The 17,069-nt window shown below is 42.4% G+C and overlaps 1 protein-coding gene across 5 annotated transcripts in view; it reads left to right on the top strand.

Annotated features, from left to right (window-relative positions):
• Positions 1 to 17,069, top strand: part of LOC109254156 (voltage-dependent R-type calcium channel subunit alpha-1E) — a 294,088-nt gene that overhangs the window by 47,686 nt on the left and 229,333 nt on the right. For all 5 annotated transcript variants that reach the window (XM_019427913.2, XM_053909169.1, XM_019427864.2 and 2 more), the window contains exons 3-5: positions 12,792 to 12,895; positions 13,931 to 14,083; positions 15,277 to 15,458. In XM_019427913.2, the coding sequence (XP_019283458.2) occupies positions 12,792 to 12,895; positions 13,931 to 14,083; positions 15,277 to 15,458 (439 nt within the window). The remainder of the gene's footprint in view (positions 1 to 12,791; positions 12,896 to 13,930; positions 14,084 to 15,276; positions 15,459 to 17,069) is intronic.

Below are 17,069 nucleotides of genomic sequence, written 5' to 3' on the forward strand. Positions count from 1 at the left end.
CATCAAGTTGCAGAAATACCAGGAAGTAGTTGGGTCTCAGGAATTTCAGGATCAAGGTGCTAGCTCCTATCTCCGGAGTCAGCTTTATTCTTCTCTCACACTACAGCCAGCTTTATTCTCTGAGAGAAAACATGAACAGTGACATCTCCTGAAGCCTTTTATTTTAGGGCTTTACCTGCTTCAGGAGAGCTCAGCCAAACTGTAGTCCCAAGTCCAAACATCCCAGGGGAGGAACTGTTCACTGGCCAGCAGTGGCATGTAAGAGCATTACAGTTTTTAAAAAGAACTGTAGGGGGCGAAATGGATGATGGGCATTGAAGAGGGCACTTGCTGGGATTAGCACTGTTCGTTGTATGTAAGTGATAAATCACAGGAATCTACCCCCAAAACCAAGAGCACGCTGTACACACTGTATGTTAGCCAACTTGACAGAAAATGCTATTTAAAAATAAAATAAGATAAAATAAAAATAAATAAAAAGTCTTATCTTTATAAGAAACAAAAAAATAAAATAAACGCAGAAAAAAATAAGAACTGTAGGGGTAGAGTATTATTGCTGGAGGAAAAGGCGGTACTGGCTGTTCAAACAATCGGTGGCCGCTGTGTGTGGGCAGTGTTGGATTATACAGCTGGTCTCTGTCATGTGATACTGGAGGTCACTAGTGCATCCTTCTAATGTGGCCTGCATTAAGAGCTTGGCCCCTACATGGATAATTATCTGGGTTCTGTGTCTTCCCTGGCTTCTGCTCTATCCCAGGCTAGCCATCTCACAAATGCTTGTCCCTGGACCTAAGGGAGACCTGGTGAGAGAAAGTGTGTGGGTGGTGGATCAATAGAAATCCCTCACCGCTACTAGAAAAACAACTGAAAGAACATGTATTTATGTTAGCGAGTTCTTATAATATGGGATTTCCCTCTCCAGCAATTCTCCGTCTTTGCCAGCTCTCTGAAGTATAGTTTTGGTAACATTCATATGATCCTGCAATCACAGGACACCATAAGGCTCTGCAGAGAGGTAGCTCTGTGGTTGTCCTAGAGAAGACATTTGTCAAATACATGTGCCTTTGGGATGTATTTCTAGCTATTAGCCATTATCTTTTGTAGCTACTGAAAGCACTCCAAATTTGGAATCTAAATTTCTGGGCTTGAGTCTCACTTTGACCATTTACTCTCTCAGTGATCTTGGGCCAGCCAGTTTCTCTCTCTGAGCCTTAATTCTCAAACTTACAAAATGGAGGATAATGGTACCTTTATGAGACAGGGTTATGTAAACTATGAAACAACAAGGTATTTATGTTTTTATCATGATCATCACCTGGACCTGAATGACACTCATAGAGTTTCTACCCATTGCTTGGCATTTCTCCTTGTGGTATCTGAGTGAATAACCAGGGACTTTCTCATAAAAAAGGGAAGAAACCTAGGGCTATTGGTAGGAACTAGACCTTTGTTTCCATTACACTGAAGCTAAGTAGATAAAACTCTCCTTTGTACGTTATTGTGTTCTTTACCTTGCATGATTTGGGGAAATTTTTGGATTACAGCTTCCTTGGTAGATATACTGGGGTTAAGCTTCATGTAACTACTAGGAGATGTTTAAAGAAGAAGGCAGAGGGTATTTTTATCAATGTTGGCATCATTGCATTTTCATCAAAATTATGACTTTGTGGCTTGGGGTCACCCTGGCAACATCTTCCTCTCTGCCTGAGGAGCTATGTGTGCTTCTCCCAGAGTGGATGAGGACTGGTTGTGAAACACACACGTTGCATTTAATCAGGCTATTGCTCAGTTAAAAAAAATTTTTAGTGTTTACTTATTTCTGAGACAGAGAGAGACAGAGCATGAGTGGGGGAGGGGCAGAGAGAAAGGGAGACACAGAATCTGAAGCAGGCTCCAGGCTCCGAGCTGTAGGCACAGAGCCCGACGCGGGGCTCGAACCCACAGACCATGAGATCATGACCTGACCAGATGCTCAACGGACTGAGCCACCCAAGAGCCCCAGGCTATTGCTCAGTCTAAAGCTATCACTATCTGAGAGGTTCTCCTTTAGCAGTAGTTTCCAACCAGGGATGTCCCCCCAAAGGACATGTAACAATGTCTAGAGACATTTTTGGTTGTTACAACCTGGGGGGGGGGGTGGGGATTGGAGGAGGGGTTGCTATTGGCATCTAGTGGCTAGAGGTGGAGGATGCTATTAAACATCCTACAATGCACAGAACAGCTTCCTACAACAAAGAATTATCTGGTCTCAAATGTCAATACAAACTCTTCTTGGTGTGACATGCTTTGATTGTTGAACTTTCTTTTGGTGGGAAAGGAATGGGAGAATTTTTAGGCCATGACTTTTCTGTTCATCAAAAGACATATTTGTGGACCACTTCATATCCACTAAGATTCTTAGGAAATTTAATTAGGAGCCCCATTTTAAATTCCAGAAAGCGGCGGGGGGGGGGGCTTACCTTTATTAAATACAGAACCACTTATCTCTTCTGGAAATGGCATAGACTTTTCTCTTTTGGAAAGGGGAAAATTGACCCTATTGTCCTTCTCATTCTCCCAAGAAATACTATGACTTCTTGCTTAGAATCTTAGAAGGAAGTTCATGTTCCACTTTGGTCATAAATCAACTTGGGCCCAAGCCTTAATAAATAAATAACAGCCAACCAACCAACCAAACCCCAGAAATAGCTGCCTCGTGACAGTTTTGGAGTTAGTGGTCTTTCTTTGAGATTATCCATTCTGAAAGGTAGCAAGATGCTGTTGCTATTTCTGGTAACAGAGGAGGGAACAGGGTCTCTCCTAGACCACTGTGTGTGCAGTTATTAGAAAAGTACAGGAAAACTTTTCAAGGCAAACTGTTTCATCATTTCTAGGAAAACACCAAGATGCTACATGGTGCTATTAAAGCAGCAGTTCATGTTGGTCCATCTTGTCCTCTTTAGAACAGTCTCCTTAGAATGAGCATGTGTAATGCACCCCAATGTTTATAGCAGCACTATCAACAATAGCCAAAGTATGGAAAGAGCCCAAATGTCCATTGATGGATGAACGGATAAAGAAGATGTGGGAAATATATACAATGGAGTATTACTCAGCAACCAAAAAGAATGAAATCTTCCCATTTACAACTATGTGGATGGAACTGGAGGGTATTATGCTAAGTGAAATTAGTCAGAGAAAGACAAATATCATATGACTTCACTCATATGAGGACTTTAGGAGACAAAACAGATGAACATAAGGGAAGGGAAACAAAAATAATATAAAAACAGGGAGGGGTACAAAACATAAGAGACTCACAAATATGGAGAACCAACTGAGGGTTACTGGAGGGGTTGTGGGTGGAAGGATGGGCTAAATGAGTAAAGGGCACTAAGGAATCTGCTCCTGAAATCATTGTTGCACTATATGCTAATTTGGATGTAAATTATTAAAAAAAATTAAAAGAAAAAAATTATTGAATTCAACATGTACTCTCAACAGTAATTCAGTAAATTTTAATATTTAGATCCTTAAAAAAAAGAATGAGCATGTGTATTAGCTAGTCTCTACATTTGGGTTTTTCAAAATGTAGGTCAACCCCATTAGAGAGTCATGACATCAATTTAATTGGTTGCAACCAGAGTGAAACAAAAGATAGCTAGGAAGAATTGAAGAGGAAATGTGAATATATCATACACAGAAAGAGTATTATTTTATGAAGCATTATGTAATTTTACATACATATAACATATATACATTACATATTATATATACACATAATACATACATATTGCATACATACATACAAACATACATACATATATTCACCCTGGCTTGTGATGTAAAATGTATTTTGTACTGCAGGCTGTGTTCAAAAGAAGTTTGAAAATCATTGCTCTATACACTTTTATTTTTGTTCTAAGAACATGGGTGAATTGAAGCAACACAGCATATTTTCCCTTAAAGGCCTTTCATTCCTAAATCAGTCACTATTCAGAACAATGGATGATTTGCTTACGATAATCTAGATTCAGTCTCTGGGCTAGAGAGGCACCTAGTCTTTTTAGCAGGTGTGACTATAGGATATTTCTGTTATTAGGAAAGATTACTGTAGAGGAGGTAGGCAGCAGCAGCTGTTCCAGGAGGGGCCTAAAGGAATAGAAGTTGGCATTAATTCTGGCACAGTGACCAAGGTAGACAGTCATTCATAACAACTGGAGCTCGGGCTTGGGGATAGGGTAAGAGACCATTTGTTCAATCAGGGGACTTCTGTGGAGCTCAGAGTAGCAGGGTGGGTAACCTGATGTTCCATTACCAAATGTAACCTGGAGCTTTTAAGCACTGCCAGGCTTGGTCCAATTTCTAATATAAGCTATGAAGTTTCCTTTATTTTACATTTTTCATACTCACCTGCCTCTCTGGTCTCCATTCTTTCCTGGATCACTAAGTTCCAGCCACACCGGCCCTTGTTTGAATTTCTCAAGTATGCCAATCTCCTTTGTGCCTCTGTCCCTTCTACGCATGCCTTTTCATATACCTGGGATGCTCTTCCCGCATTGTTTCCTCTGGCCTACTCATACTTCACCTTTGAGTTCATATGTCATTTCCATAGTGAATCCTTCCTTTCCTGACCTTCCACTTACTAAACTTGTGATCTATTTAATGTCTTTTTCATTAAGTTTCATGAGGACAGCCACCATCTCCATTTTGTTCTCTGTTATAATGCCAATGCCTACTGCATGGCATACGTTCAGTAAATATCAGTTGATTGTAGATGGGCTCTGGGTTCTGGGATTGAGCTAAGCCTGAATGGGATCCAAGAGCCCTAGCATAGGGTCTGGGGAGGAACAGGGGGCAGCTTGCAGAGACTATGTACTGTGCAAGACCTGTCACCTATTTTCCCCTTCGCAGCCTCATCCTTTTCCCTCAAATGTATTTTAGTCAAGTTGAATTTTGGGGGGAGCTTGTCTCCATTGAACAGTTTAACACACAGGGGCTTTTTTGTTTTTGATAAAATGAAGTAAAATCTTTAGAAATTGATTCCAAAATCAAATTACACTTTCGGTAATTTATTTAAAAGAAATGGAGAGCCAAACATTGGGGGTAATTTAGATTTTTGATAGATCATCATTATTTGCACACGTAGTTAAATCTCCTTCAGTTTGGATATCTAATTATATAGTTGCCTGTGGGCTCATTCACAGCTCCAGAGAAGTCCATCCAATCTGCCCCAGTGAGGAGGTATTAACACTCATTTATCCCTGAGTCAAGGGTACTTCTTGGGCACCGCTGTTGAATATTGTTAGAGAAGGGACCATAGTAGATGGAAATGTGAAAGGTACTTTCTGCCATCAAGGAGATGGCTTTGAACTGAGTTATGAGGATCTAGCTAATTATCATTAATAATCAGACTTTCGTTCTAAGACCTAAGAACAGTATGCAGTCAGGTATTAAATGTTGTACAGCTTTCAAGATGTTCAGAGAAAGGGGAGATTGCATGGGCTGGAGAAGTGTAGCAGCGTCTGGACAGGTTTTGGGTCAGAGTCTTAGAGCCAGGAGGGATCTGAGAGGTCCCTCTAGTTGATTCCTTCATTTTAGAGATTAAAAAGCAAACAAAACCCCAGATATGTTCTTTCTCCTCTTCCTTCATGACACCTATTTATTAAGTACTTTCTATGAGTCAGACTTAGTAAACACTGTTGTTTTAGCTTTCCCATGTCCAACTTCCCCAGTGGCCTCCAGTCTTCCTTTTGGGGGTATCTTTCATTGTGTGTGCTCTTGGTGGGTGTCTTGCATACTTTGGAAGTAGTAGAAGACTGTCCCAGTGCAGCCAGATGGGATATAAGGGGACATGTGACTTAAGCTCGACCACATGGTTTTCCCCCTATGACTTTTAAGCTGTCGATGTTATGATATTGATACGGTTGGTGGTGATGTGTCTAGCAATATCCACAGTGGCCTAAGAATCAGACTTCCTGGAGTCTCTGACCTTTGCCAAGTGTGTAAGTTTTTTATTCCTGCTGTAACAAATTGCCAGAAACTTGGTGGCTTAAAGCAGATGTATTCTCTTACAGTTCTAGAGGTCAGAACTCTAAAATCAGTTTACCTGGGCTGCATCAGGTATCAGTAGGACTGTACTCTCACCTGAGCCTTTAGGAAGGAAGACATTTCTTTACCTTCCCTGGCTTCTAGGGCTGGGTTTCTTTCATGTTTCCTCCATCTCCAAAGCCAGCAGCATAGCACCATGCTTCAGTCACTACATTGCAACCTTCTTTCTAGCCAGATCTTCCTGTGCCTGCCTCTTATAAGGGCACTTGTGATTGCATTTAGGGCCTACGCAGATAATCCAGAAAAATCTTCCCATCTCAAGATTCTTAATCACCTCTGCAACATCACTTTTGCCATATTAGGTAACATTCACAGCTTCCAGGGTTTAGGATATGGATATCTTTGAATCTGTTTTTCAGCCTACCACACCAAGATTTCTGCTTTCCTATTTTTCCTGCCTGGTCTTCCAGTATCCCTTCAATTCTGTGGGCTCCTGATATCTTTTTAAGTCAGTGCTATGTGAAGAAGTTTATAAGCATCTTATCTTTTTTATTTTATTTTTTTTTCAATATATGAAATTTATTGTCAAATTGGTTTCCATACAACACCCAGTGCTCATCCCAAAAGGTGCCCTCCTCAATACCCATCACCCACCCTCCCCTCCCTCCCACCCCCCATCAACCCTCAGTTTGTTCTCAGTTTTTAACAGTCTCTTATGCTTTGGCTCTCTCCCACCCTAACCTCTTTTTTTTTTTTTTCCTTCCCCTCCCCCATGGGTTTCTGTTAAGTTTCTCAGGATCCACATAAGAGTGAAAATATATGGTATCTGTCTTTCTCTGTATGGCTTATTTCACTTAGCATCACACTCTCCAGTTCCATCCACGTTGCTACAAAAGGCCATATTTCATTCTTTCTAATTGCCACGTAGTATTCCATTGTGTATATAAAGCACAATTTCTTTATCCATTCATCAGTTGATGGACATTTAGGCTCTTTCCACAATTTGGCTATTGTTGAGAGTGCTGCTATATAAACATTGGGGTACAAGTGCCCTTATGCATCAGTACTCCTGTATCCCTTGGGTAAATTCCTAGCAGTGCTATTGCTGGGTCATAGGGTAGGTCTATTTTTAATTTTCTGAGGAACCTCCACACTGCTTTCCAGAGCGGCTGCACCAATTTGCATTCCCACCAACAGTGCAAGAGGGTTCCCGTTTCTCCACATCCTCTCCAGCATCTATAGTCTCCTGATTTGTTCATTTTGGCCACTCTGACTGGCATGAGGTGATATCTGAGTGTGGTTTTGATTTGTATTTCCCTGATAAGGAGCAACATTGAACATCTTTTCATGTGCCTGTTGGCCATCCGAATGTCTTCTTTAGAGAAGTGTCTATTCATGTTTTCTGCCCATTTCTTCACTGGGTTATTTGTTTTTCGGGTGTGGAGTTTGGTGAGCTCTTTATAGATTTTGGATACTAGCCCTTTGTCCAATATGTCATTTGCAAATATCTTTCCCCATTCCGTTGGTTGCCTTTTAGTTTTGTTGGTTGTTTCCTTTGCTGTGCAGAAGCTTTTTATCTTCATAAGGTCCCAGTAATTCATTTTTGCTTTTAATTCCCTTGCTTTTGGGGATGTGTCGAGTAAGAGATTGCTACGGCTGAGGTCAGAGAGGTCTTTTCCTGCTTTCTCCTCTAGGGTTTTGATGGTTTCCTGTCTCACATTCGCATCTTATCTTTTTTAATCCTTACATCAACCCTCTTAGGAAAATATTGTCCCCATTTTACAGATAATAGCACTATAGCTCAGAGAGGCAGTTGCATAAGGCAAGACAGCTGTGTGAGGGAACAGGCATTTGAAACCAGCCAGTATGACTGGAGAGCATGTGCTTTACCACTTCCTCATCATCCTAGTTCAACTCTCTTTTGCCTGTAGATCTTTTCCAAGGAGGAGTTAGGATGCCATCTGGCTCTGAAGTCTGGATCATATTATTTAGGCAGGGAGACAAGGCAAGGGGGTGGGCATTCCAGGCAAGAAAGAGGTGGGAGAATAAGAGGTGAATCCAAGAGATGTGTTAAAGGAAGGATATGTTAGACTTTGGTGCCTCAGTGGAGGTAAAATTATAGAAGAGAAGAAGGAGCCAATCACCTCTGAAACACTTCTAAGTGGACATAACAACTCATTTTGGTGGATTACCCATGGAAATGATATCCTGGCTCAAACTGTGTTAGGAATCCAATTTGAATTAGGTCCCTCCCTGTCTCCTCTTGGTTTCTTATAATGTGGGCTGGTTAAGCACCTAATACCTTTTGCTAGTATTAATCAGCCTTTTTGCACAGATGCTGATGAACAATTTGCCTTTCGAAGGCTCATGAACTTCTCCCTTGGGATTTATATGGGCGGAAGCAAAGAAGTAATTTTGGGAGCTCAGGAGGAACTTTTGGGCCTAAGGGTAGGAGACCCCTGGTTTGTATCTCCTCTTCAAAAGAGAACTTACACACTTGTTTAAGGCTAGTGCAACAACTGGGAGGGAAGCTATTTACCTGGTCATCCCTTGAATAGAGTTGCCAGATTTAGCAAATAAAAATACAGGATGCCCAGTTAAATTTGAATTGCAGATAAGCAACGGATAATTTTTTAGTGTAATATTTGCATAATGCTTCAGGGAATTTTTAGCCATGGAAGTGTGAAAAGAGACTGTTAGACCTGGGTTGATGAGGAGGCTAAGGCAGAACCCAAGGTCAAAGGGACTCCAGGGTGGGAGAATTCTTTGCGTAATTGACTCGGGGAGAGGTCATTTGGTTGTGATTGCTCAGAGCATTCCTTCCATCTTCTGCCACTGCTGTAATGGGCACACAAGACCCTCAGGATCATATCAGGCTCTAGACTCTTCTTACTTGCTGACAGCTAAGAGCGAAAGCATTAGAGGTAGGTCTGAACCATGACATCCGCTAGGAAACAGTTTTTGAACATTTATAGTGTGCAGAATCCTGCATCTGTCCTGGTCGTAATCAGAGGTTTGTGTCTGTCCTCTGCTTTGGGGGTAGTCACTAAGCACCCCTCTATGTACAGAGCTCTCCACCCAGACCCTGTGCTCATAGTGACAAAAGAAATGGAAAACACAGCCGCTGTTTCTGAAGAGTACTCGCATATGCTGCATGGGATTGCAGAGCTTAGGCTTTTATTAACTCAGAATTAGAGTTTTGCGCAGCGGCCTCACTCTGATTCTGTGGCACAACTGTCTCTTCATGTGTGTATATGTGGATATTATAGCCGTTGTCACCTTAGGTGCAAGGAGCCTCTGTCTGACCTGCTCGTCCGGAGAGGTGTCAGTGACAAGTCTGTGGGAGTTAGTAATTTGTGGTTTGGGGATAAAGGGAACCGAGCTCACTGCCTTGTTGGGAGGCTAAGTATTGTGACCTTGGTATTTTTAGCAATGTACTGGACTAAAGAACAGTGGAGCTGTGCAGTACTGAGAAGACATTGCATGGCATAATGGCAGAGTGGGGAAAGGCTTGGCTTTGATATCAGAAGAGAAAGGACCTTAATGCCTAGTGTTGCCATTTATTAGCATAATTTTTTCAAAGTCCCGATTTCCTCTTCTATGAAGTGGAAACAGTAGTAATATCAGGATATGTTTGAGAATTTAATGAGATAACATATGTGAAAGATGTTAGTAGATAGTGAGCCCTGTGTGTGTTCCTGCAGTGTTCCCATTCTTGAAACACTTTGTAAACATCTCTGTTATGACACTCTTCATGGTGAATTATAATTATTTCATTTCTGTGTCTGTCTACTTCCACCAGACTGAGGACCTGGGCCGTTTCCTACTGTGGACTTACCCTGAACCTCCTGCATACATCTGAGGCCCAGAGTTTTGCTGAGCATATAGACTTTAGCACTGAGGCTTTGCTGAAGGGCAGGTCTTTACATTTTGAGTCTTCTTCCTTCCCTCTCTAACTCTCTTCCTGAGAAGATCCTGTCCTGTGGAATCTCCTTGAGAGCAGGAGTCCTAAACTATATTGGAAGATCCTTATTAGACTCTAAAATGCTCAGGGACAGATTTCTGGTACACGTGCTCCAACAGGCATGTGTTGGAACAGCATCCTGGCTTGCCACCTGCCGTTATCATTGGTAAACTCTAGGGTTTCTCTGGTACTTCTTTCCTTTTGGTTTCTGCTTCAACACATTTACTACCTTCATCAGTGCAGTTCAATCCATCAAGTATTCATTGAGCACCTTTTAACTTTCCAGACCCTGGGCTAGGTGTGGGGATAGAGATGGGGAGGACAGTGCCTCCACTTGAGGTGTTTTGGATCTTGTGGGAGAGACAGATGAGAAACCAGAGAAAACAGAGAATTTCTCTAAGATGTGGTAAGGGCAGTGATGGCAGTGGACACAGAATTCTATGGGGACTTTTTCCTCAATTATCTTTACCCCCTAAGAATTCCATTGCCCCTACTTCTAGCAGGTGGACAGGAACTCCTACCCTCAAACATGATGTGAACACTAGGAAGCAGCCATTGGCCAATGGGCATGAGCTAAAGACCTGGTTTATGAGGAGGCTAAGACAGAACCCAAGGTCAAAGGGTTGGATGAAGGAAAAGAAAATTCCAAGGGCTGGGGGGAGCATGGGCCCCAGGCAGCACAGCCCTGGCTAAAGTTTGGGGCAGCTTAGATGACTTGGGGGGCAGGTTGGTTCAGCTGAAGGCCACACTTGGTGAAAAGAGCATGGATGTGTCTTGTGGGTCACTACTCAAGCTTCTGGCAACAAATGCCATATTTTTGCCTCTCTCTCTTTCAAATTAGCTTCACTGTTATTTTCTTTCCCACATGAGAATTCTTATTTCTCTGACATTTGCTTCTCCACAAGCTCTTATTTCTTCTTATTTCCTTCCTGTTTTCATGTCCCTGTTTCCTTTCACCATTCACTTCCCTGTCCTCTTATCCTCCCTCCCCTCTACCAGTTTTATTTCTCTCTACACTTGTGCCTTCTTGCTTTTTAATTTTGTCTTTTGAACTCTACCTCCATGTTCTGAAATACACCTCCTTCAGCTCAGGGTTGGGGAGGAAATTTTCCTTTTCAGTAGCTCTTTCTTATGATATGAAAGAGCATCTCGTGTGTATCTGGGTATCCTTGGAAACAAAACTCTGGTTTCTGAACAGGGCGGATTCTCCCCACCGCGTTTGTAAGACAGAGCAAACCATAGGGAGAGCTGTCTCCCATGTGCAGTGCACCTCAGAAGACTCAGAGTATGGTGCTTCTTCCTCTGTTAGTGGATTCAGCGGAACAATGACCCCGTTTTCCTGGGGTTCTGGTTCTCTATCACTATGCTTAGCCTTGAGGTTTGTCTGTCTCCTCTTCCCTTTATTTGCTTCTTTGCCTGTTTTATTTTTTAGTCCCGTTTTCTACATTTCTTCTGCTCTCTTTTCTCTTCAGGTTTTCCCTACTTATTGGAAATAATATCACTTCCCTCCCTAATTTCTCTCTTTGGCATTGGCAGATAGAGTCAAAAGCAGCATCAGAGATGTGGCTCCTCTAAATCCCTTTTTTTCAGAGGGCAGTATGGAAGTTTGGGTCAGGAGAGATAGAGAAGACCTGAGAAGCTTGCCTAGCTCCTGAGATCTTTTATGCGAGTAGAGTTTCTTTCTGGTTCTTATCTTGAGGTTGGGTTAATGTAGGATTATAGTCTCAAAGTTGAGAGAAATCTCTACTGGTTTTTTAGATAACCTTCAATCAATGTTGGAACATTTTTAACTTCCTAATAGAAAGTTCTACAGTCTGTGTTTGAGTACGTTTAATGTTGGGAAGTGTACTACCACATGAACAGTCCCCCTGTTGTTGGGCAGCATGGCTTGTTTCAAAGTTATTGCTCACAATTGTAGAGTCTTGGATCTGTGTCATTTGTACCCATCGATACTCTAGCTGCTTTCTAGAGGTGTACAGCATAAACCTTTCATTCAAGTTAGATTTCAAGTATTGAAGGAAATATTTCATCCAAAAATAATTAAATGACATAAACTCTTCCCGCCACCCTTTGACTATGTAGAAAACTCAGTTTTCTGAGTGACTTATTTGCCCATGGCTCCAGACAGCTGAAATTGTTGTGGAGAGGTTGGGAGGGAAGACAGGTACTATTCCACAGAAAGAAGACTAAAATTAGACAAAGTTGCAAAAATAGTATTATTAATATTTGTGTTGGACGTAATATCCAGTTTGCACATTATAGCTATAGAACACTCATAGTTATAGCATCAGTGTGATTGATTTGTTTGGTAAAAACTCTTGATTGCCAAGGTGAACAAGAGTGAGTTACTCCTTTACTGCAGCTGATCCAGGGAAATTCCCTGAAGTAGCCAGGAGACAGGGGAACCTACGAATTCTGATATAAAAAATCCAGGGGCCTCAGTAGGTTGGAAAGGGAGAAAGGAGGTTGGTGAGGGATAGAGAGGAGAGGAGGGGGCAAAGATTGGAGGCAGGAATGGGATAGATGCTAGAGAGCTTGTATTTTACTCATGATTGGGAACCAGGATTCTGATGTAATGACGAGTTTTCCCTCTTTGCAAAGTAAAACCCAGATGTGGCTAAATATAATTTCAGTCGGAACCACTGATGATTCACCCCAGTTCAGGTGCACCCACACGCAGCTGGCATCAGCTCTGTGTACTTTCCAGGCTGATCCTTCTTCAACCCAGCTTCCCCCATGGAACAGGAGGAGAAAGCCAGACGGTGATAACCTTGACCTTCTTTGTTTCCATCTGCAGCATCCTGGCTACGGCAGGAACCCACTTCAACACACATGTGGACCTGAGGACCCTTCGGGCTGTGCGTGTCCTGAGGCCCCTGAAGCTCGTGTCAGGGATACCTAGTGAGCACTTGCCTTTCTTCCTTCTCCTCTGTTAATGGCTTTCCTGAAATGATAAACAGGAAGCTATTTCTCCAGTGGTAAAAAAGAATGGGGATGCAGCAATCTGGCAAAACATTTCACTCTAAAACTTAGCAACTTTTTTTCCAGAATTTAAAGATAGTGGAAGATCTTTGGAGAAAATTTTCAAAGTAAAAAAATATATGTAAAATGAAAAGGAAACACCCTCGTTATCCTATTTTTTAATTCATTTTTTCCTGTGCATTTTAACATGATTGTGATCATACTGTGTGTATACTTTTGGATCCTATCATATAAGCATTTGATTTTCCTGACACTAAAAATTCCTCAAAAATATATTTTAAAAAGTCTGTACTATAGCCCATCTTATACAAGATGACTTATTTAGTCATTTCTACTGGACATTAGATTATTTTCATTTTCCCCCCACTAGAAATAGCACAGCGACATACATCTCTTTTCTTAAATCTTATTCAAATTATTATTTGAAGTATTATTTTCTTAGGCTAGGATCTTAGAAGTACAACTTCTGGGTCAAAGTATATGGTATTTTGTGAATAGTGATTGTACTAATTGTTATCCTAAAACAGTGGATGGAAAGCCAGGTTTCAGGTAGAGTAGTGGGGGAGGTAAACTTTGTCTTTACTCTCATAAGATTTAGAGCCTAGCAAGGCCAGGCTTAATTTCCTTTAGGAAAGAAGCACGTTCTAATAAGTTTATAAGAGATAAGCAGAAAGCAACATGGGCAAAACAAATAAGGGAGGAGTAACAGGTGTGTAAAGGATCAGGGAATGGTGAGAAGGAACATGGAATTGATTCCAGGGGAAGTAGTGATGGCAGTCTTCGGCTCAACTTGCTCTGGTTGTCCCTTTGCAAATTGTCTTCATTGTCTTAGGACCAGTGGTTCTTTTCCCTCAAAGACTTGCCCCTCTCCTCCTAGAAGAGAGTAAAGGGAGCCTCCTATATCACATGGTGCTCTAGGAGGCTCCATTTGTCATTCTCTTCCTTTCCTTCTAGGCCTACAGATTGTGTTGAAGTCCATCATGAAGGCCATGGTGCCTCTTCTGCAAATTGGCCTTCTGCTCTTCTTTGCCATCTTGATGTTCGCCATCATTGGCTTGGAGTTCTACAGTGGGAAGTTGCACCGGGCATGTTTCACGAACAGTTCAGGTAGGATCGTTGTTCCTGGCCTTCTCCTTCTTTCCTTCCTCTCCCCTCTGGTCATTGGAGTAATTTCAGGTCATTGGGGGACTGAGTGGAAAAGTATATTCTATCCCAGCCCTGGGATTAGAATCACAAACTTCTTAGCAGCTTTTTGAGGCACAAGCAGCCTAGACTAAGGATCCCCAGGGGACACTGATATTGCACAGCAAATGGCCTCTTAAGTTTGCAGTCAGAGGATTTCAAACAGGAGGTTTCAGTTCCCCCATCCCATGGTAGAAGGCTATCAGACTGACTGTCAAAAACCACCTGTCTGAAGAAATACCCTTTATACAATAGCCTCTTTGGCCCACAGGCCAGGTGGGCCTTGGAGCCCAGAGTCAGACTTGGGTCTCTCTAGGTCTGTGGAGACATTTTCCCTCCATGATCCACCTCATGACCTTCCTCCTTCCCTGCTGTGACCCACACACAGTGTGGAAAAGCTGAGAGAGCTCTGAGCGTGACTTGCCAGGGGTGCTTGTGAAATTTGCGGGGTTCACAGACCTCAAATCCATACCTCTTTGTATCTTATTTGTTCTTTTCAAGTCCAGTAGAATACCCTAGCAGGAAAGGGGGTCAGGGAGAGGTTGAAGAAGCCCAATTTAGTATCATGTGGGTTTTTTTGTTTGTTTGTTTGGTTGGTTTTGGTTTTTGGTTTTTGTTTTGTTTTGTTTTGTTTTTAAATCTTCAAAGGACACCTTCTACCTTGGGAGTTTTGTTTTGTTTTGTTTTTTTCTTATTCAAGACCAGGAACTTAGGCCAGAAAAACAAGGAGTTGAGACCCACTGAAGGGACTTAGTTTATAATTGTCCCCAAGAAACCCGAGAAGAACTCAGGGTCTGTACTGAGTCTGAAGTTGGAAAATCAGGAAGATTCTGCCTTCACCTCAGATTGTTCTATGTGATCCAGTCTGTCCATGCCTGTGGTACTCAGGCAAGGGTAGAAGATGTAGCCTGAAGAAAGTGAAGGCCATGTGGCCTCAGAGGAAGCTGGGAAGCACTGGGATGAACACACAGTATGTAAGCTGTGAGGTATAAAGAAGCCAGAGGTGGGAGCCCGAGACAAAGAAATAGAATTGAGTGTTTGTGGCTTCCTGAAGGTCATTTCTAGGTCATGCTAAAATATCATGTGGTTTATCCCCTACCCTCTGAATGTGTCTGCAGGTATTCTGGAAGGATTTGACCCTCCTCACCCATGTGGTGTGCAGGGCTGCCCAGCTGGTTATGAATGCAAGGACTGGATTGGCCCCAACGATGGGATCACCCAGTTTGATAACATCCTTTTTGCTGTGCTGACTGTCTTCCAATGCATCACCATGGAAGGATGGACCACCGTGCTGTACAATGTGAGTAGAGCTGGCAGGGGGCTGGATCCAGAGGGAAGAGCCCTAGAATGGGGCTTCTGGCATTGTTTGGACTGGTTAGTCTGGGGAAACGGAAGGCTGGGGATATGTCTGTGTATATGTCAGTTTGTGTGCGTGGGGGCGGTGGGGACAGTGGGGCTGGACTCCACTGTGAGAAGTCATAGCACTTCGTATCCTGTTGTCTGGCCTCTTGCTGAGTGGAAGTATACAGTTTCTCAACAGAGTTAGGAAGCTACATCCCATTGGATGGGTGAACAAAGCTAGTTATATCAGATCAACTTAGTAGTGATAGAGTATGTTTTACTACAGGTTCAACATGGTGGTGGGGTTCAGTGAGGAGTACCAAAAGGTATAGATTTCTTGGTTGCTTCAAAGAGTTTACCATCAGGTTGGAAAGATATTACGGTAGTTCTCAACCCTGGCTGCAGATTAGAATCAGCTAGGAGCTTTAAAAATTTATACCTTCTGGGCTTCACTCCAGACAAATTAAGTAGGAATGGCTAGGGGTAAAGGCCCATCATTGATTTTTGTTTAAACTTCCTAGCTGATTGTAATATGCAGCTACTGTCAAGAACCACTGCATTATATGCACATAAGAAACTTAATAAATAACAATGCTTAATTGTTAGACTCACTGGGGATGCTTGTTAAAAATTCAGGTTCACGGGCCCTTTTATGCAGGTGTTGATCTTGTGTAGTTTTGAATCGTTAGTGGGCTATACTTTTTACAAGTGCTTCTGGTGATTCATATGATCAGGTATGTTTGGAAGGTTCTGAGTTAGTGCATAAGACAAAGCTGCCTAACTGCCTGTCAGGGATGGCAAGGGACTCCTGCATGGGACACAAGTTAGACAGGGTGACCACTGAAGTGTCTTCTGCCTCTCAGAGTCCTATTTTAACAAGTTATGAAAGGCATGAGCAAAGTTCAAGTTCTAAAATGACAGGGGTCGGGGAGGTGTGTGCTTTGATGCAAAGGGAACCTAAGTGGGCAAAACAGTTTGGGTAGGTTGCCTTTGTACAGGTGCTTACAAGGTCTGCACTCTCATATGAATCCAGCCAGCCCACCCTGAAGCAGGTACTCTGGAATGATCATGCCTCTTATCTCTACTTTCACAGGCTGCCTTTACCCTAAGGTGCCCTCTGTTTCCTTTTAACCTGATTCCATCTGTATAAAACTTACTGGGTGGGGCACGGTATAGGTTACACAAAACACCCTTTGCTTTTTTGTTTTTGTGCTTTGTCTTTGGTTTCACTTTTGTGGATCTCTAGATATAATCCACACTGGAGGGAAAGGAAGTGCTATGTCCCAGGAGAGACTCAACCAGATTGTAATGCCCGAAGAGCCAGGATTTGTGTAAGGCCTGTAGTGGGTGTTTAGTAAATGTTTACCAACCTAGATCCATTTCCATGCAGGTGAGCAATTCAGGCCTGAGGTTTACAGAATAGAGCCACAAGCTGTTATGCTAAAGCTCTAAAGGGCAGTGAAGAAGTCCCAAAGACGAGCTTATGCCCAGCAACCCTAAGGGTTATTTGTGACCTAGAAACACCTTGAGGACATTCTGAGATTCTCACCAGTTGTGGGGGGTAGCAGGA

The sequence above is a fragment of the Panthera pardus genome, unplaced genomic scaffold (genome assembly GCF_024362965.1).
Source record: "Panthera pardus isolate Hobbes unplaced genomic scaffold, ASM2436296v1 HiC_scaffold_21, whole genome shotgun sequence".
NCBI lineage: Eukaryota > Metazoa > Chordata > Mammalia > Carnivora > Felidae > Panthera > Panthera pardus.